This window comes from Bombus affinis, chromosome 7, assembly GCF_024516045.1.
Source record: "Bombus affinis isolate iyBomAffi1 chromosome 7, iyBomAffi1.2, whole genome shotgun sequence".
In the NCBI taxonomy this organism is placed as follows: Eukaryota; Metazoa; Arthropoda; class Insecta; order Hymenoptera; family Apidae; genus Bombus; species Bombus affinis.
The window spans coordinates 646042-668676 of NC_066350.1; the positions used below are offsets into that span (position 1 = coordinate 646042).

General features: G+C 34.0%; 1 protein-coding gene and 1 long non-coding RNA gene across 2 annotated transcripts in view; one reads left to right on the forward strand and one right to left on the reverse strand.

Moving 5' to 3' along the window:
* LOC126918398 (HIRA-interacting protein 3) overlaps positions 1–22635 on the reverse strand; it is a 96358-nt gene that overhangs the window by 48132 nt on the left and 25591 nt on the right. The window contains exon 2 of the mRNA XM_050726267.1: positions 4028–4339. Within this exon, the coding sequence (XP_050582224.1) occupies positions 4028–4339 (312 nt within the window). The remainder of the gene's footprint in view (positions 1–4027; positions 4340–22635) is intronic.
* LOC126918423 (uncharacterized) lies at positions 13569–16933 on the forward strand. Its single transcript, XR_007711324.1, has 3 exons — positions 13569–14165; positions 14250–14422; positions 16794–16933. It is a non-coding gene; the product is annotated as an uncharacterized LOC126918423 (long non-coding RNA).

Here is a 22635-nt window from a genome sequence, read left to right on the forward strand (position 1 = left end):
GTATGTGCAACAACCACCGCAGTGTAATTTTACGCCTCTGGGTCAATGGACACTCGTAAAAAAAATTCGTGCAAAGTTGACCTTGATTGAACATGATCTTCGAGGTCAGAATTATTGTAACGTATTTTACTCAAAAAGAAGGAATGTCTTCCGCAAGCGGAGATCTGCTATTATTCCTATATTCTTACATATATTTCACGAACTAATTTGTAATTTCCTGTTTTTTCGTATATAGTATGATACTTTCTCATTAAATGTGAATATAAATGTAAACACATTGTGAATAAAGCTAGTTTAAGAATTATTAAAACTTTAACATTCTTTTCCCGGAGGAAGGATCATTTGCAACCCATGATTCCTTTGAGACTTTTGTTTTGTCGCGATGTGTAAAATATAATGAAGTAGCAATGGAAAAAGATTTTCTCCTTGATAATAATACTCAAAGTTAGTTTTACATGAACTTTTTTCTACAAATCTCCATCGATCTAGAGTCGTAGAATCACGCTACGGTGGCTTTTACACTTACATTTTATACCCTCTGCAAATATGTGTACATTTACACAGACGATATTTCTGCTGTTATTACTATTAGTAATTTAGTGCCGTTAGAAAAAATAATATCGTCGATATTAACGTCGCCAGATTTGACCACGATTAAGTAAGATATGTCTTTTATGGGCAAATAATTATTCGCAAACGATAGTGATCCATGGAAATAGAACTGTTTTAACTAGTGGTATAGCCACTGCTATAAGCAGACAGTGGAATAAATGATAGTTTGTAAAAGCAATCTTCCAAACGTGATGATGTATCGTCATCGAATAAGTATTGAACGTTTATGAAAACATTTTTCGACTCGTTGTCAGATATAGATTTTACAATTTGAGCTTACCTGTATCCTTAACTTTATTATTACAACTTTTCTAACCTCGATTGGAACAATTTTGAAATTTCTATAATTTCAATCTTTATTTTTAATTAAAAACAATCGAAATCGCGATCACTTTAACGCGTACATAAATTTCTTCTATAATTTCCCTAGAGGAGGATAGCATATGTGTAAAGTAAATTTGCAGGCAGTGACACAGGTGGGTCGTATTACATCGCTGATAAAAGTTTGCTTTTACCGGCGGTAAATTAATTTACATTAACTGACGAGCAAAACAAACGATATACAATACAATCAATTTTTACGCGAAAAAGCGAAATGATGGACGATAATATAATAAATCGTCCAACAATAAGTTGCCATAAATCATTGTTTTAAACAATAATATCGCGATTAAGCTAGATATATAAAACGAAGCTACGAAATCGAAGTACAAAATGTTCAACTTTAAAAATATAAATTCTTCCATTTTTGATAATGTTATATCTATTGGATAAATTAAACGAAAATTATTTAAACTGTTAGAAGATATTCGCGTGTCAACGATGATGTATTTTTAAGGTGCATCAAAGAGACGTTATTTTACTTTGATAGCATTTGTAACAAATACTTTGTCTGCGTACGATGGACAATCTTGTGTCATATAGAATTGTTTGGGAAGAGATTGAGAGGGTTTAAAAATGATAAAAGTACGAGGGTATTTTCTCAAGGATAAAAGCACCCAAGAATAGCACGAGTTTATTCGAAATTCAAAATCTCAAAATCTAATGCAATGTATGCTTAAAAGATTTGGCCAATCTTTGTCAGGAGAGAATTTTCTTTGTATAATTTTTTTTATGAAACATTTCTTAATATTAATTAGATGGCATACACAAAGTTCCGTTATATCGGACTAAAAGATTACTGAAATTGTGGAATAAGATTAAGTCATGGATAAATTAATCAAACGGGGCATGACAGTATAAATTTTCTATAGGACGAAAAACAATTGCCGGACGAGCGATAATTAATCATCGCGAAATAAAGTTACACAAAGCACAACCGATTTTGCAAACCGTCAGTGTCAAACTTCTGCAAAGTTATTCGCTTTATATGTCTCAAAATTGCGATATACTTTTGACATTAAACAGTTCCATCGAGGATATCCATCTGTCACGAATCTTTACACATTGTCATAATAATTATAATAGTAAGAAATCTATCCTGCATTACCATTACATGATTGCCTAACCGAATATTTACGTCCGTTTCATGTCTCAGAAGCGTAGGATCCTATCGAATATGTAAATTTTCGGGAACGTTGCAAAGGCGAGCTAGCCGTGAAGGTCTGGGTTATGAAACGGGCCTGAAAATCGCAAGCAATTTTCGTGGAATTTCCAAGATCCCAAGTCAAAATTCAGTGACAGTAACAACCTTTAGGAAGATTTTCATGACCCTCGGGGAACCGCTGCCGAGGAAACTACCACACGAGGAGGAGAATGCCAGCCAACTTTATGACGACTCTCGTTTGCGGACTGTCTTCTCCATCCACTTTACGAACTACAAAATTTGATCTCGTATATAACACGGCTATCGAGCGTGATGACATCGTTACAGAAGAAAGAACAAGTGAAATGTAAGCATATGGTTCTTCTAAAGCTTTCTCTCAAATCCCCTTCCTGACCTTTTTTCACTGCTGACAACACTACAACATGGCTGTATGATCTGGCGAGTACATGATATAGCATAGTTTCTATTTAAAAATATGATAAGAACCAATTACCAAATTTAATTTAACAACATATTTAAAAAATAAGATCGTATCTATCGTGCATAAAATTTATTGAAAAAGGTATTCGTTTAAATTAATGCGACACAGAAAAGAAAGTACAGTCTACTAAATTATAATCATTAAATTTGTCGAAATATAGTTGGAAGGCAGTGAAATAAACAAATAAGCTTTCGAGAAGTTTTCTCATTACCGAATGGAAACGTAGAGACACCATAGTTGCAATTGGCTAAATTATTATTTTTTATACTCGTTACAAGAAATAAAGAATCGATGGTGATTCCATCAAACAAATAACGTCCCACTGAAAAATAAACTTTCATGATGCTCTTAATGGTGAGAAGGGTGCAGAAGTAACAGAAATTATTTTGTATTTATTAGAGGAAAAATTTCGAAAATGATTAGTTTCATACATATAACAATAATATCTAATAATGTAATGGTGAAAACTAAAGAAAATATTGGCAATTCTATTTTTCTATCTAAAATATGATATATGTAAGTCGGAATTCTATCGCGACTGACCTGATAAGATGCACGTAAAATTATTAAATCGTGTATAAACTCGAAACTGACGAGCTGATTGTATGTGGACAAAAATATAAATATATATGCAGAGTGTTTAGACGCATACAGTATAAATCACATCTGCTTGTTATGGTAAATACTTTTACAATACAATAAGATTGTGCGATCGAAAGCTGAATTTTGGAGAAAGGATGAATTATTTCGATAACGATGAACATACCATACGTTCGACGTTCAGAATTCAGTAAAAAAGTTCGTATTAATATTACAACATCAATGGGATTTCAGAAACTTATATAAACTTTTAATATTGCTGCTTATTAAAACCGCTTGCAATTTTAAACGTAAATATATTTTTAAAAATATAGTGTATTATGTAAGTGCAGCTAGTTATTTTCAATTTTGAACCACTACTAATCAAATACATATATACGTATATAATATTGCTTCAGAGTTTCGATTTATATCGATTTATATTGCTTTTATATTTATACTATATTTATATCGATTTATATTCGATTTATATTTATCTATATTTTAATGGAACATGAACGAGCGAAAATGCTACTTTAACCTCTTTACTTTAAAACCTACGGTAATGCATCAAAATTATCCAATCTCAGTGGCACATCGTTATATAAAATACATATAACATAGAATTATACGAGATATATGTGTATAGTAAAAAAGGATGTTGGCAGAGAGGTAAAACTCTTTAGCTCTCAAGGAGAAACGAAGGATATTTTCAAGGTGACTGAACGAGATCGGCAGGAAAAGGAGAGTTCTAAAATTAAAGAGATCCCTTTTGGGAACGATTTCGAAGGTCCGCACGTGACACTCACCCTTGTCGTCGGCGCGGAACTCCTGCTGAAGTTGTTCTTTGGTTGGCTCTGAGTTTGATTTGGTCCCCGTCTGCTTTATCGAGGATTCAGTCTCTTTCATACTCTTCCTGGCGTGATGGCCACGGAAAGCTGCTTGTATCCTAGTTGCAGCCGCTTCCCTTTCTTTATCCGTACCCTTCTCTTCCTTCTTTCCCTCTTCTTTTCTCTCGTTCGAATTTTTCGAATCTGCCTCCTTCTTTCCCTCTTGCGACTTTTTTTGCGAAGCTTCTTGCGACTCTACTTTCGCTGAGCTACTTTCTGCGTTTGAGATATCTGAAAATTCATCAATAATTACTAATCGTTGTTGTTAGTGTTTTCGTAGCTTACATTTATTTTTAATGACTCTGAGAGACAATATTTTAAAAGAGTATTTTTATCGTATTTTTCTCTGTTATGGATATAATAATTAGTATATATACAGTTCCAAGAGAGTTCCGTGACAAAAGGTGGCGAATATTATTAATGAATATGATTTCGCTTGACAGTTTCAAAGGAATAACTTCCATATTTTTGCTCTAATGCGTTGCTCATACACATTTCTCAATTGAATACAAAATTCTTTCGATTATATAAAAATTCTTCCGATATACGTGTATTATTTTATTGGCGACGTGTGTTTCTAACGTATGTGTAACTGTATGAACGTGCACTGTCAATCAAGGGATTTAATCATACGCCCCAAAATGCACGTACGCATATGCAATTCCCTTTGTACTCGTGTTTCATATAGCTGTCTTGATTAAACTTGATTAAACTCCAAGAATCGGTAGATACTCGAATTCTCAGTTTTCCACTTTAGCTTCGTGCGAACTATCAATCTATTAACTTCCATTATCGATTATGAAATGTACATACACAAAATTCTTTGAATACCTTATTAAATAAATTTCACAATATAAAATTAGGAAGCACAGTTTTTTAATCAATTTCCTTCTATTCCAAAATATTCGAAACTTAATAAAATGAAACGGAAAAAGGGAACTTTAAGCTCTATGATAATCCTGTCTTTCGAGTTAACGCAGGTTTATCTGTAAAATAATCGGATATCTCTTTGTACGTATAAAAGTCCTAAGATTTATCTCAAATAAAGAATACGTATATACAATATGTGTGTATATAGGAAGAGATATAGATTACCCAGTATTATGGACGCAAGAAAGAAAAAGGAGAAAAAAGAAGGAGAGAAAGAAATGAAAAAGAGAAAAGGAACATTGTACCTAGTCGCGTGGGAGGCAGAAAAAGAAAGAAAGCTGTGAATCATTGCTAGCGCACAGTTAGTGACACGTACAGACTCTACATATACGTACAGCTTTTTAACTACGCGCCTCTAATTACTAGGTTGGTCGTGTTTCGTGCAGGACCTATTTCGAGACGGCAGTTCGCTTTTTCGCAGGCTGGCGTATGCCTCAAGGAATCTCTTTTACCTCGGAGGAGAAACGTCCAATATTAACCAGGGAAAAGAACGAGCGAATTAGAAATTTAGAATTAGAAAATTTAAGACAGATAGTCGCGATGCCTCCAGCTGAATTTCCTGAAATTTTCTGCTACAAACTGTGAAATATAGGAAGAGTGACAAGAGTATGAGTTCTTCAACAGAGAACAAAGAGATAAGCTAGATCGAATAAATTAACTTAAATAAATTTAAGGATATAATGTATCGGTATTATCAAACATTATTTATAAATTTACAACGTCGCAAAGGTAATCCGCCGAATGTAAAACCGTCGAAACAACAGGCAAAGTAGAAGTTATGGATGACAAAATTAATATTCCCCAACATTAAAAATCGGACTTAATTCTTCAACCGATACGCATCTCGACTACATAAAATCAAGAATCGGAATGGTTTATTGCTTGCAATTAAAAGCTATGTGGTGTTGCGTTTAGTGGGTTCAAAAAATAAAATTGGCGAATTTATCGAAAACCTATCAAAATAAATTCTGTTTATTAAACATCGATTAAACGTGCTTCGTTTGGTTTCGCTAAATGTTTAATCCCTTAAGCGCTAATGCTGCGTTAACACGATATGTCTTTCTATAAATTTTCATGTAACTATTCGCTGTATCTGATACCTATGTAATTTTCTTCTATGTAATACTTGACATAGAGGACGACGAATCACCATTAACTAAAATAAAGGTCACAATTGAAACAAGATGCGATACAATACGGTAAATTGAAGCAGCCTCTGGATTAAGGGCCTCTAGATTAACTGGGATAATTAATTGTCTTACACGTCTCACCTTCACCTTCGAGTAATTCGTCGTTTTCGCGAGATGAATGCGCGATATTAGAAATTGCTGTTTTGAGTTCAGGTTTACTTTTGTCCTTCGTCGACTAACAAGGGTAGAGACAATTAAAGACAGAAAGTGGAATTCGGAAAGTCGCGTCGCCACATGCAATTGAGAAAATTATTTCAGCAATTGTAAATAATTGGTTTTATTGGCAAACTAACTGGCTTCGTGTTTCGATTTCTACTCGCCAATCAACTTCGATAATTGGCAAATGTTTGCTTTAGGCTTGAAAATTGTTTCAGTTCTAAGTAGAAAGTTCAAAATATAATATAACTGATAGTATAAGATTCACGTAAAGTTTCATGAAATATTTGACTAGCTAGAGTTCGAGCAATGGTCTTTAGTTGCATCCGAAAACAAAGGTACAGGCAGAACGAGACGAACGTTTCGTAGATGTCTTCAATGACAAATTCGAAAGCGCTCTCTGCGATGGAAAAATCAGCATAGAAAATCGCGTGCATCGAATGGCAACAAGATTTCCTCGATATCTCGGTCGCGAATGTTTCTTTTTTATTTTTTGCATTTCGTTGCACGCAATCACGTCCTACATGATTTTCCTTACCGGTAGTTGTGTCCGAGATCGTCGAATGCCTCGGGAACCAAAAATCTCGTAACTTTTAACGAAGATAAACGCAGTCTAGTTTACTGGAATTTTCCGAAAGATAAAGTAAAATACATCTAACATATACAACTTCGTCCGATCTGCGAGTATATTTACCATTCATAATGACCTAGTCACGATTTGCTGATAAAATTCTCTGTAATTACAAACCATTTCTCGGAAACTAATGGTATTTGCAAATTAAAGAAATTAATATTGCGATGATTCCCTCATGGAATAATCACATTAAGATTGATCTGATCCTCCTAATTTAGTTGGTCTTCCCTTTTTAAATTAATCTACGATGTAACATCAGCTAGTAAATAATATTATTATGTACAACATCAAATAGCTACTTGATAATCTACTATAGCACTTTGCGAATGGTTATGAATAAGACAATATATATAAATATAAATTAAATACTATTTACAACATTCGTTTGTGAATAGGTAATAACGGAGAGTAGGTCTATAAAAGGAACTGTTAAAAGAACAGTTCGACATTGATGAATTATTCCAATTGAGAATTTATAAGCGACAGATGCTGGATACTGAATATCGAATTCAGCTGCGTACCTATTAAGTACGATTGATTCTCGACGGCTTTTTAAATAAAATGGTTTAAAATATAAAGCTAAATACGAAAACAAACCATTGTTCAAAGAATAAAATTACTGGTCGTACTTTCAATCAAGTATTTCCTGTCCTTTTTTGACAAAAATATTCAATCTTTTACTCGGATTTTTTAAGTGTTGTATATTAAGAGAGAACATCGTAACGCGAAACATTTGATCGCTATTCTACTAAATAAAAATATTTATTGAAATCCATTTCTTCCAAATTTTTCCAAAATATTCATCAACAGATTTTAAGAAACGTTCGTGTAAAAGTAACGTCGATACAACGTATAGATTCAAGAAGAATTCGACTCGCTCCATCGCAGGCATAACAACCGCCTGAACCTTCCAATTTGCAAGTCGATTCTTAAGAAAATTTTCTTCGGAATGCATAGAAAGCGGTCGTTCTCAACCAAAAACGGTAACGTTGAATTTTACTTTCAGATGCCTCGGGCTAATACATTTGGCTAAATTGCTTGCTAAATTACGAGAAAGCCTCTATATTCTACATACTACCAGCTAACGAATTAACGTTTCGAACGTCGCGTCATGTTGGCGAACTGCTTCGATCGATCCCTATGGAATACGAAACAGTGTGCCACTTACTGCACATCAAATACCCTACTATGCCATCCTATAACGAGTTTCATGAACATATAACGACACGATAACACTATACCAGAAGACTACTTGAATCGTTACTATACGATATCAATATGTCGCGTAAATTGTATTATTTGTAAGAAATTCGATTTCATCCGTCGAACGTGAGCGTTCAGTCACATAAATCATTTTATCTTTCTGTCTTTTGTTGGAGCAAAATAAGGTAACTGTGTTTATTGCATGTATTTCCAAAGACAAGCTAAAGAATACCTGCACGTGTACTTTCTTAGACAGTATATATCGAATCTTGGTAACGTTTTGATTATACGATCCGCTTCGTGTCCATGGGGAACGATTCATAGTTCGGTAAATTTGTTTCATGGATTGCTGCAATTCATATTGTCATATGACGATTTAATCTCGCGCGTTTAATATTAAAATTCTTAATAGAGATATTATTCTAAAAGTTGTTTACGAAATTTACTAGCTCCGTTTCAATACAACAGAAGTATCGATTACATATCAGGTTTGATAGTTGGTGAACTCCGTTGAACTGAAAGAAGTTAATGAAGCTAGAGTTCGGTTCGACATTAATTAACAAACAGGCACTATCGACACGGTGCGACGCGGTCACACGGCTGTGTGTTTGTACGTAAGCGTTCGAGATCAAAATGTACGCAGCTTTGATTAATTAAAATCCAGATTAATTAGGAATTTGAATATTATAATTTTTCCTAAGAAATGTATCGTCACTTTGTGGTTTATTTATTTATTTAGCAATTAATATTAGAAAAATGTAATAATTATTTATTTTGCACAAAGTTAGTTTCATTTGCCCAGAAATTTTCGATTTAAAAAGCAAATCTGCGATTTACGAACATATATTTCTTCTGACATTTGAGAAAATTGAAGTTTTAAAGCAGAGGTATGCAAATTCGAGTTACATCAAATGCAAAGTTATACAGATTGGTTGGAACACGGGTCTCCGTGTTCAGTGAAATTCTTAAACGCAACAAATTTCTCGAAATGCGTAAATACGTTCTGGAGATAACTGATTAAACGATTAAAAGTTTATGGCCATGTAATTGGAATATATAGAAGAACTGTCGAGAAAAGTAGGATTTTCTTTTACTTTTTATTGATCGCGTTTAACTATTTCAAATTATATTATATGTGATAGAAAATAGGGAACTTTTGAAAAGCAAAAAGTAAAAATGAGAAATGATATATGATATAAGTAGTACTTAATATTTTATGATACAAAAAACATTTTTGTATGCTTAAATTTATTTAGACGTAGCTACAATTTTCTAATTTACGTTAACCCAAGAAGCGAAACACTCTATCCGTAAACATGACGAATCGAATAATGTCAAACAATAAATAAAAAGGGTTAAACACGAGCCATGCTGGAAACCAGCGAACAACCGTGTAGCTTTTTACCAACATTTTACCTTTTGCCAGGGCGAAAGTTCATCCTCGTGTATTTAAACGCGTTTTAATTTTTCAAGCGTTTCCCTCCTTGTATACCGGGCGGTGAGAAATTTCCCGATGTAGTCAGCGTGTAGCATTTTCTTTTCATTTTTCTTCGCCTCTGCACAATACTTTGTGACTATGATGAACGGAAAAGAAGAAAAAGACGTCATCGCGGCAGTCTTTATAATTGATTCTGACGCTCGTTAATCTGGCTAGCTGGTAGTTGTTAGGATGTTGCGCGCGGTGCTATAAACGTAGGCCATCATACCATAGCCACTTTCGTTTCAACAAAGCTGCCTAACGAAATATTCTCGCTTGGTCGGCGAGATTTTCAACATCGATGATCCGGAATTCAGCGTGCAATGTGTAAAAGTAAAAATACGCGTACCACGTACGAGAGAAATGTAGCGTAACTTTTAACGGTACCTTTAGCGATCAATCGTCGCTCTTTTAAAAAGTATTTATAAGACTACCAATGATCTCATTTTCCTGTCATACCTCGTCGATCATTAGCGATCGAATCAACATCGATATGTATGTATACGTTTTAAATCGAAATCAACTACGATATTCGAGTCATTATTTAGCAGTAACCGCAGCTGACGAGTCAATTCCAGATAGGAAACGGGAAAAAATGGGTAAAGATAGAGAATCGTTAATTTTATGTTCGCGCTCGTCGCAAGCGAAACTTTGTGCAACAAAAAAGATCTGGCATTCTTTTTCGTTAAGTTTTCGCTAATGAAACGTATATATGTATTATATGTATATATTGCATGTATGCAATTTATAATATTATAATAATATTTAAGAGTTTATATAGAGTCGTACTAGGTAGATCGAGAAAGTAGTTTACAATCAAAAGGTAACTTGGTGGCAATGCGAAAACCATAGGAATAAAAATATGTTTGTTTCAGTAATGAATGTTATGTAAGTTATGTGTTTGTTGGATTTCTTTTCTTTCCTCCATAACGGAGTGTAGTGGCATAGCGTTACGCATGAATCTTTGTAAGTTAAAACGACAGTGATTTTATTGCGTTTTCAGATTTTATTGCCAATCGTAAACACGTGCAACCACATTCTCAATACAGAAACGATTTCGATAAAGTTTATAGCGCGGTTGACATGGAAAACTGACTGAATAAATTCACAAATAAATAAAACTTTTATCGAGTTATGATCATGTCAGTGATACTGATAGCTTTGTAGTGATACTGAGTAGCTTTAAAAAATTCTTTAAAATACTACTAGACAAAATTTCTCGGTTATCTTCCTTAAGATAAGTAGCAGTGCATAGCTCAAAAATTGTCAACGTCGTATAATTTATTTCAATCGTTATTGCACGAAACGTCTCGTTTAAGAAACGAAACATCTCCATAAAGAAATAGCAAATATTTGTTTTTAAGAAATAATTCGTTGTAAAAGGAATGTAGGTGTGAAGCCATATACAAACAATATTTAACATGATTTTAAAACAGTACTAACGATCACGGCATTAAAAGTACTTACGAGATACTCTTAGTACTTACAAAACGTTCATGACAATGCGAAATCTAAACATCTACCTAGTTATACTATAAATTTTCGTGCAAAAGAACCAATTCCGCAATAACGTTTACTAAACGGCTCAATGATACTTTTTATATATGTAATTATTGTAATGTATAACTAGACTGCAGATTTTTATGCAAATATATATTTTTATGAAAAATTGATAATAAAATAGGGCCTAGATATAAATTTATCTTACTTTTAGGTGTTAAGCAACGAAATATTCGCTTTGCATACTTTCCATATTTTTTAGAAGCGAGCATGATACGCAATATTATTAAGTAATTTCAATAAAATCAATAAAATGAATATTTTACTTTGTTTTATAATACTTCTTTTTTCGTTTTCTTTCGCCGTTAACTATTTTAAAGATATGTCTACGTAAAATATCCTGTATTTCTACACAGGTTCTTATATCATACTTTAAATTACGAAAAGATCCGCAGTCCAGTTACAATAATTTTTAAACTAACTATAAGCTATATCGCAACCACGTTCAATAATGTTAAACTAATTACTATTATAATAATTTAATAGGAAGAAGCAGAAGTTTCTTTAATAGAAAAGAAATGAAAACTTTTAATAGAAACGTTTAATAGAAGCGGATCGCATTAACAGAAACTGCGCGGCTATTTTATGTTTCGTTCTGAATTGCGTCACGTAATCATTCACAAAGAAAAGTTTATATCTCACTAACCGATCCTAAGTGTTAGTGTTGATATTTTAAGAAATTCAACTGTAGTACGCATGAAATCCTATGAATTATAAATTTATGGTAAATTTTGTATTCGGTGATGGCGATATATCAACCGGGCTGACAAACGCATCACATTATGCCATATGAGGATAGTAAAATAAAATATTTGGGACGCCATCAGACGCTATGAATATTTACTACACTATTACTGTACTAAACTATATTTATGCAAATTCGTATTTTTATAAATAGACGTAAAATAACGAAATCTACAGAGATTTTCAAATTTCTCATAAATACATAAACATCCGCAGCCTGGTCATCACTCTGGACATAATTGTCATAAAACGACTTATAAAACAGTTTTATTAAAATTGATTCCCTTCACTGGCATATTTTTATCACTTTTGAAAGAGGTGTCCGAATATAAAGATCTATAATGAAGGATTGTCACGTGTGTTTCAATAAATGAAAAATTTACAACTATCTAACTATAGAATATAATTTTATCGTTTTCGCGACGGTATCAGTATCTACGTTATCATATGAACGTATCAGTGGGTTCGTAAAAGTTCGACAGTTCGACATATGGTACAAGAAAGATGATAAAGGATATATTGGTTATTGGGTATTTTATGATGTGCATCTTGCTTTATTAAATTCGTAAAAATTTTCTTTAAAAGGATCCGAATGAAAATGTAATTGCGCTCCATTAAGACGTATGTGCACATTTTAAATTCGGTAAAAGAGTAAATATATGTATATATTATAAATATATAATAAATATAGATACAAATTCTATCGCTTATATCATGAGAAATATTTTGGTTCGATTGTATTTCTCGCTGTCTAAATATAGAAAAGCGCTAAAAAATAAAAAGTTGAAAAGAATTCATTAAAAATGGAGAAAGTCTCAACAAAGCTACTTTAATGAGGAATGATCAATAATAGCAACATATTCTCAATAACGTAGCACACGTTCATAAATCTAGGACGCTGTCTTTATCGGTATAAATACACCCTTTGAACATAATTCGGTGAACTGTGTAACCGTTCGTGCTTTCTTACCTGGAATTTCCAGATGAGACTAACTTATAATTAACATATATAACCGTAACAGATACAACCTAGAAGTAATATTACTCAGAATGCTTAATATATTGTGACAAATTTTTCAATAAAGAAACATCCAAGAATTTGAAACGTACCAGAGATATTAGAACGAAATATATCGCGTTCAAAATTCAATCGAGGAAGTATTTCGTAATATGTATGAGGAATCAATTAACGAGGTGAAACTAATTAATAGTTTAGAAAATGAAGAGATATTCGAATAAAAGAGAGTCTCTACATATGTAATAGCGTTAAGCTTTCCAAGCATTCTGCTCAACTCGCAAATTTCTGTGCTCGATCGCTTTGAGCTTGAGTTAAACAGTCGGTACGTCCATCTGATAAAACGGTAGCGAGAATAAATAAAACAAATCAACGATATTTCCGCTGGCTCGGATCGTAATCACTATTGATATACGAGCTTTGCACACGACGAACAACTGCGCATCCAACGTCGCCAGACACGAATCGCGCAACTGCGTTCTATATATTCTTTTAGAAATTTTCGCTGCTTCATACGGCACGCATTGCGCAACCATTTCGTAACGTGTCAACAGTTTTCTGTCAGTCTATGAATGGATAGGCGGAAATTGTGGATTTGTTCCGATGAGTTCGTAGGTTTCGAAGCATGTATCCGACACATGGATAAAACAAAATTTAAAGATCGATCTTCGTCATTTTCATCATTTTCGTAACCTGAAACTAATAAGATTTACTAGGTTACCATGACACCAAGTTAACGAACGCTCGAAGCATAACATTCCAACCGAGTTTCGTCGATATTCCCCAGAGTAATTTTCTGCAAGGACAAAAGTGGTGTGCTATGCCGGGGAACATCTTCGTCATTTCCGGGACGGTTATACAAAGCCACGTGTATCGATCAGGTCAGGTCTCTCCTATCTTTTACCGGGACTAGTATTGGGGGTAGGGAAAACACGCCTAGCTGTATGTGTACGCAGTCGAGGATCGAAAATCGATCCAACCTGTCCGCTCTTAATGAAACACGACGTATCAAACGTCTTACGCGGACTTGGAATTGAGTGCGACGGTATTATCGCTATCAGCTTCATGATCCGATAGAAAAACGCGATAAAATGTGACACGGACATTGCAGAGGAATTATTATGCGGTAGAATTTTTAATTGAAAAAAGTACGGAAAGGAAAAGCCAAATCGAGAGAAGTTAATTTTTGTACTACTAATAGCTGATGTTAAATAAAATTGTTATCTTTCCAGAATGACATCGGACAGTTTGAATAATACTACTGACAATCATAAAATATATATAAATTCATCTTGCAACCATCCTAGACGAATTCCATTGAAAGAAAGAAGCGAGAGGAACAGCAAAGTCTAGAGGCGAACAAAATGCAAGGAGAAAAATAAGTGATCTCGTTGGATCTACTATAGTAAGTTAATAAACTAATCACCTAGCGAGTTCAATTAGATTAGAAATTATCTCAGTGTTCATCGTTGCGATTGCGCGAAATCCAATTTAATGTAAATGCATTCAACACGAAAGCAATTAGAAGATACACCACACCAAACCGACAAAAAATATTTTCAAATTTGCAATATCTAACAAGATCCATTTCAAATGTATATATGACCCATTGAACTACAAAAGAAAACACTCATTTTATCAAAAATATTGACCGTTGACGACAATTCGTTTAGTAAATATCCGGTACACAATTTTTCTGATTTTGAAAATCATTTACAAATGCCATTTTCGTGAAATAATGCAACTTATTGTTAGTATAATCACCCATTTTATAAAACAACATGGTTCTAGGTATATTTGCTTGTTGTTATTTCGCATGAACCACGCGATTCTATTCTATATATTACGCCCATTATCTTAGACGTTGCCTTCATTGTCCAGGAAGAAACGAAACATTGTGTTACGTTTGAGATGGTCGTATTTGTATGTGATAATTGTCCCTTTTTTTTTTTAACTGTTTTACTGCTGAATATATATTCCAAGACAAGACGATCAGGGCTAAATAAATACCGTGGGCACGCATTTCACAAAACGTATTACGTATTATGGTTTCAGCAGTGAAAGCTTCGTCTTCGAACAACAACAAAGCTAATGTCTTCGAACATGAATAAAAGATAAATATGCTGTGTGAGTCAATTGTATTATATTAATAGCAAAAATCAAATTACAATTTGTCAAACTATCTTATTTTTCAAACCATCTAATTAACTATTTACGTTAAAACTATCGTTCAATTTTCTTTCTCAACTGAACCTCCAAAATACTATATCTATAAGCTCAACTATCTAATAATAAATGTAGTCATTTTTGAACACGAACAAAATTTCCATGCTAAAATAGTATGGAAACTAAATATAAATGCACGCTAAAAATGCGAAAACAATCTCCTTTCCACATTAACAAAGACTAAGAAGATCGATCGACCTAGCTGATTTAGCAAAATTCAAGATCCGTCTGCTCCAATCGATTAACCCCAATTTTCGTACCTAAATCCACATCTAAAGTCAATCGTTCGGTCAACGATTAACAAGCAAACGTAATCTATCATGCTATCTCGTTTTCGACCGAAAGACATCGAAATACGAAAAACAGCCGCAGCTCGAACCCAAAGTCACACAAGTATACTTTCACGAACTTTCCTAATTATTTTTTCACGCTCAAGTCACCCCTATAATCGTGCTCCTGTTTCACTAAGTACATAAAACGTCGTACACCATACTCGTTTTCCGCGTTACACACGGACTGGTACGTTTCATGGCCTGGTGAACACGTAAACGCACAGAAATCCTGGCAGATTTCGCGTCAGCTTGTCGAAACGAGATTCGGTCGGCTGGATTCCTTGCGACGATAAAATCTGTGCGGCCGAACACACGCGGTGGGGATAATTATTTCTTGCTTGTAGAGATGATTACGTTTCTATTCATCGAGTCTTGGTTTTTCTCGAACGGTTCTGATCGTTAGATACGTTGATTTATAAAGCGATGTATGCATCAAGCGGCAAGTTTCGAAGGAAACATTACCGATAATAATTTCATGTCAAACACAGATATTTTGGTCGGTGTTATTCGCTATAAGCGTGCTCGTGTCACCGCGAGCCACGGCTATAGCTCACGCGATGTTTCCTTAAAGTTGACGACGACGCGAAATAAAATTCTGACGAACGTACTGCTTGACACCACGACGAACAATATAGGTCAATTGGAAATTGTCGTTTTTTCAAGTATCAGTATTGGTGTGTACCATTATTTCTCCATACTCTTAATTTACATATCACCTCTTCCGCTAATCAAAAATTTCCATCTGTCGTTAAATTAGCTTTCATTCCTCAAAATTCCATCGGAAAATCAGCTCTATGAGGCTAGTCCAACAACGAGAAAACCTGCATCCTGACATAATTCAAGTTTGATAACCAATCATAATGTCTGAGCGTAAATAATATCACCCAGCAACAGTTAGATATATTTTAAATTAAATCCTTCGTCATTTGACCAACTATGCCATTTCCATTTTAAAGACCTGCCACTTATCAACTAATAAGTAACAAGTGTCACATAAACGTACTCGTCAAATCGACGATGCATGGTTCCATATTTTCCCAATATCTCGATTTGTACTACCATAATTTACAATGGTGATCATTTTTAATTGAAAAAGTTCGCGTGCAATATACATACGTAGATTATATTCATCCACATGGTACAATTCGAATATCTAACGAACTAATACAATTTTACTTCGATTCCACTGAGTCAAAAAGCTCTAAATTCGAATTGTAGAGATGGAGCTCTATAGTGAGATGGAGTGAGAGAATCGAAAGACAGAATCTGTTCGAAACGCGAAGCCGCACAACGCATTTCCAGATGTGATTAGAAGTATCGTTTTCCTCCACAACACGAGCCACGAAGATTGCTCTACATTCCACCTTCCATGGTATCGTTTCTCTTTATGTTACACATAGGGATTTAGGACATTTCTTCTGCACCGAGCCGGCGTAGATGCGGTGAACGTGAGTTTGCTCTCGATAAATATTTACTGAAAACATTTGCGCGTTACGTATCAGAGTGTCGTATAAGGACTAAAAACGAAAATTGTAAAACTGATGGATAGTTGAAAAGAATTTGATGCAACGAGAAAAACGTTTGATAAGCGGAGATGTGCTTTCAGAAAGAGATATAATGGTAACTAGATCTTTTTGTCTCGACGGAAGTTATATCACAGGGAAAGATCTTTGCTGCATCGAATCTCGTGACGTTTTTAGGAGATTGTATGCAAAAAGATACGAAGGTATCGGTGATATATCGTTAAAATTTTTGTAAAGTGTGTTTATAGTAGGACTATTTTATGAATTCTTCGTAATTACGTACCTTGAAATAATTACAACTGTATTAAAGATTGAAATGTTGTGTTCTTTCGCACGAGGAATTCATTATTCACGGACAATAGCGTGATAGTAAGTTGTAATTAAGGAAATACAAGGCAGTAAATTTCATTAGGTACAGGTCGATCGTCGGAGATTTAATCCTGTGACACCACTCCACTCTAAAAAGCGAAAACAAGGTCAGCCAAGATCTCATATTTTTAGTCCGGAAGTATGACTTTTATCCGTGTTAGCACAGCAAACTACATATTGCTTGAAAGCGACTCGCACCTTTTTAAAATAACCGCTTATATAGAGTTAAAAAAATCTTATACGAGGTCTAACCGAATAACGCGTAAAAGCCAGCACGACGTAATTCCTTGTGAAAAAATAAGGAAGAAATATAGAATAAATTTTTTTCATTCGTGGGTTAGTTTTCGAGAATATACAGTTTGAAAATTTATCAACTATACTTGCACGTGGCTAATGAGCAGGATTAAATAATAGACAGGAGATTAATTGTACGTGTGAAAATAAGTGGAAAATGTAAAATAACATTTTTCTGTTTAAGACTCTATTTTCAAGAAAATAGAGTTTGAACACGTTTAATTAAAAATTGGCTTAACACAGGCGTATGATAAATTTTTAAATCTATTTTTCTCGGAAACAAAATGTTTTTTGTGAAAATATTTTATTCTACGTTTTCGACTTACTTTCACACGTAGAATCACCTCTTGTCGATTATTTAGTCCTATCCAGTTCAAAATTAATTATATTCAAGTATATTTGATAAATTTTCAAACTCGATTTTCTCGGAAACTATGCCAAAAATGAAAAAAATTGATTCTATATCTTTTCCTTATTTCTACACAAGAAATCACGTCATGCTCGCTTTTACATGTTATTCGATTAGGCTGTATATGTACTTTCCACTCGCAATGTCGTCTTATCGGTATACACAGTTTTATATCCTTGCTTTTTTCTAAATAATATTTTTATCTATTTTATCGTAAGTTTGATAGTAAAATATAAATTATACGAAAAAATAAAATATATCCAATCTCGTCGAATACAAGGTAGAAATAAAATAAAATTTATCGCGATGAACAGAAACGAGTATTTGACATGCGGTTTAACGAATGTTCCATCATCGACCACCACAAAACACTCGGATCACTTTACGACGGGAACCTAAATAGAGATTTTATCGGAATTTTTGTTAAAAGGTGTACAGGGGTAGCCGCGTTCACTCCACAAAGTCGAACTCTTCCACTATTCTACTTTGTTTATTAACCCCTATACGGAAAGACCAGCAACTTACACCGGCTTCTGTGTCTGTTTTTCCCCGGGAATCCGAGTTTCGCCCCTTCCCCTTGAACTCGGTTTGTTCCCTTGTCTCGTTTGTCCTCAATTCCGCCCTTCCACCGAAGACAAAATCGCGGGAGCGGGAACGGAATTGCGCGCAAAATTGCTTCTGATTGCATTAATTATCGGCTGTGATCGCAGCAATCGACCGTTTGCTTATTGAATTAGACGCGATCATTATCGATTCTTTTCTCCGCAACTGTAAACGCGCGTTTCTCGATAGTCCATAGGGCTCAATGGGAAAAACGAATGAAGATCATCGTTCGAAGCGAAGAAAGAAGAGAGTTTCGTTTTCAAGTGTCAATTTGGAGGAAATGCGGATTCGAGAAACGTGCGTGGAGATATTTTCTTACAAAAGATGTTTTAAAAGCTTTTTAGTGGAAAGAATGTTTTATTCATATTTTATGCTTCTATTTATAGATGGTTACTATGATCGATTTTTGGTGACATTTTTCATCAAATATACCGTATAGCATGTTGTTCGAGAAATTTCTTACGACTAAATTTTTATTTCAGAGTGATAAATGAATATAAAGTTGCATAATTTTTAATTTAAAAAATGTAATAAAAATTCGAATTAAAAATTCTGGACAATAATCTGAATTAAAAGATACGACAGAAACGGGTGTTTCTACGTTTCGAAAAAATATATGTCGAATAAAAATAAGTTAGAAAAGCAACGTAAAAAATATTACAAGGTTATAGGAAATTTATTACTCAAATATTGCATTTTATGTTAAAAACGATTCTTTTTTAAAAGGTATTATGATTTCGAGACAGGAGTCTGTAAAATTCGTATTTTCGTCCTTTAAAAAAGTACAATATCTTGCTCGATGATAGTACGAATATCCTTAAAATTTTTCCCCTGATTTTGCCAAATTTTATAGAGAAGAGTAACCCCACTAGTAATTTCACAAAACTTTTCAAGCGAGTGAAATTGTGTTCTTCGCTCCGAGCTAAAGCTAAAAAAATGGCCTATAATTTCTGCAACCTTTTTAGAAGACTTTATTTTCATAGCAAAAGAGCTATTCCATTATTCCCAATATCATTTGTCATGAAATAAATTAATCGATCCCATTCTATTAAAATTAAAAATATTCTAATGATATCAAATTTTATGTAAAAGAAAAAAACGCTTCAATTAAAACTCTTAAATAAAAGAGCGAACAACTGCCCAAAAATCCTTTCTAATAAACAAATTTCCCTTCTACGAACCATACCAATAATATCTGAAATCTGTTTTAGAAACAAGTATTTCCCCTTTCATTTTCACCTAATTTTCGAAAAAACTGCGTAGAAAGTAAGCCCGCCTCGCGTGTCACGATGTAACTATTTTCTCCTTTGGACTATACGCCGTGTACGGGATTCGTGAGAAAAAGGCGTTCGCTGACCGCCCTCCTGTAAAGATTTAAACTCGTTGTACAGTGTGCAGGACTCACCTGACGGGAAAACGCGACCACCCTCACCTTCGCGAACGTGTTACCTGATTCAACGTACAACTGGCGTATTCGAGGTGCCGGCGGTTCCTTTTATAACAGCGGGACTTGACGGCCCTGCGCTGAACGCCACGCAGTCTCTGTGAGCCGACTACAGGAACGTGTCTGCGTGGATACAGCCCCGCATATTTACACCAAAAAAAAAAAAAAAAAAATTATAAAACGCATGGTAAGATCACTTTTGTTTAAATATCACGCGTTCCCTGAGATACATTACTTTATCGTTGGTCTATCGTTTTTTAACGGATTCTATCAACTTGTATTCCATGTGTAATAAACCGTGTTTTTTAACTGTATTCCAGACCAGTTAGTTTTAAAGGAATTTTTATATTACTCTGTGTAGAACTTTTTTATTCCTGTTTACATTTCTTATTTACTTTACGTTTGTCAGATTACGAGGTAGTTTGAAATATCATTTCAAAAATGTTCTTTTTTACAGCTTAAGAGATGGAAAAATATTGTGTTTATATGATATGGGAAGGTGTCCAAATAACACGAACAATAGAAAATATTTTTTAAAGATAATTATTCTTAAATTCTATATTCTATATTCTATATTCTATAATTATGACAAAGAAAATCAAACCTCATTGATACTATTCGAATAATTGAAAATGTAATTATTTTACAACAGTATGTAACAGACACTGCATTATAAGTGAAAATAATGCTAAATTGCTTGAAACCAGATCTTACAAGTTCTATGTGATCCACTTTTTATGGAGGCAGTACCTAATCACACCTATTCCGCAACATTCACAGTTCATAGAAGTGCACAAGTAAATTGCACATCGAATTAAAAATAAACTTTCTGCAGTGATTAGCCGAGTACTAAAATAATTCTTCGTGTAACAAAAAAAACATATTTTAATAGTTATCTCTCATAAAATAGCTGTGATAAGTGATACGAGTAGCCAAATCATTAATCTGAGAGAATCTTATTTTAATACTATTGGAAATATATAAAAGAATTTGGTATTCTACAAATGACAGACAATTCTATATTTCACACAAGTTCTACGTTATAAAATAAACATAACTCTTAAATGAGTAAGAGAACTTACTTTCCCCGGAATTAACATTTAACGAAACCAATGGGCTTTAAAACTAGATTTTTTAGGACTAGATCATAAACAATAGCAAACGATAACATGACTTGGTTAAATTAATCATCGATCAAATTCAGAATCCACAGAACCTTCTAACTCGAAATATCACGTAGCTTACAACTTATACAGCCGAAAGCTATTAGCCGAAATGTTGCTGGCGACGATGTGGTCGCGTTTAGTACCTATATGCCCACTACATGGAATTTCAGGTAGTCGACTTGCAAGAGAAATCGATTAATCATTATACGTCCATGCGAGCTGTTTTAATGAAATGCTGAATTTGCAACGATTTATACTCGAAGAAGGCTTTGGAAGATATTGAATAATTGTTAAGAGCAGAGTTTGAAAAGAAAAATGGTTGAAAAAAACAATGTTAAATGTATTGAAATATTTACATTGCTATTGATTCATTTATTATTAAATTTACCTTACTTTTTCTCTACTCTATATATAATAAATTTACATGAATATTCCTGTGAATTCTCTTAATAAATTTATTATATTTTTTCAACAAGTTTTCTTAGAATCTTGGTGAATTCGAGCTCGTGAAATTTGTATCGACGAGTAATACGAGTAATGCGAATAATAACGAGTACCAAGAAAACATACTATCTGGTTTGTCTAAATGATAGAATTAAATATAAATAAATATAAAAGAGAGGATCGGTATCCATAAGAACCAAAAATTATTCGAAATATAGGTCAATAGATCGATCCACTTGATACAAAAGTTGGTCTTATCAGGTCCCCTCTTAGAAAGAATAAAAAAAGGAGCTATTAAAAGCAACATTAAAAATTGAGTCACGTAACTGAATAAATTTGTTGAAATTAAATTCTACGAGTCGGCTGGATTTCCGTCAAGAAGAACAGACAAACGAGCCCAGAGAGTCCAATTAAAGATGGAATAGCAGCGGATACGTGTTCGAGGACCAACAAGAATCTCGTCGATAAAGTGTATAATTATTTTAAGCTGCGATTTTTCCAGCACTTGCTGTTTTCCGAAAGCTCTATACAAGTCGACAGATTTTTGTCGCCACCTGTCCAAAATTCACGAACGCTCTATAAAATTATCGCATGTGTGGCGAACTTGTAGCTGCAGCCGATAAAACAGAGAAGAGGGGTGAGCTTTCGATAATGGCACGTGGCACAGAGCTTGCACGACCTTACCAACAAGCAGCACTCGTCGGTTCTCGTACTTCACAAAGCCGAGTCTCAGAAACATACCGTTTGCGCTTTTATATTAGCACAGTGACAATATCACGTACCTATTCTACTTGTGAGGTTATTTTCA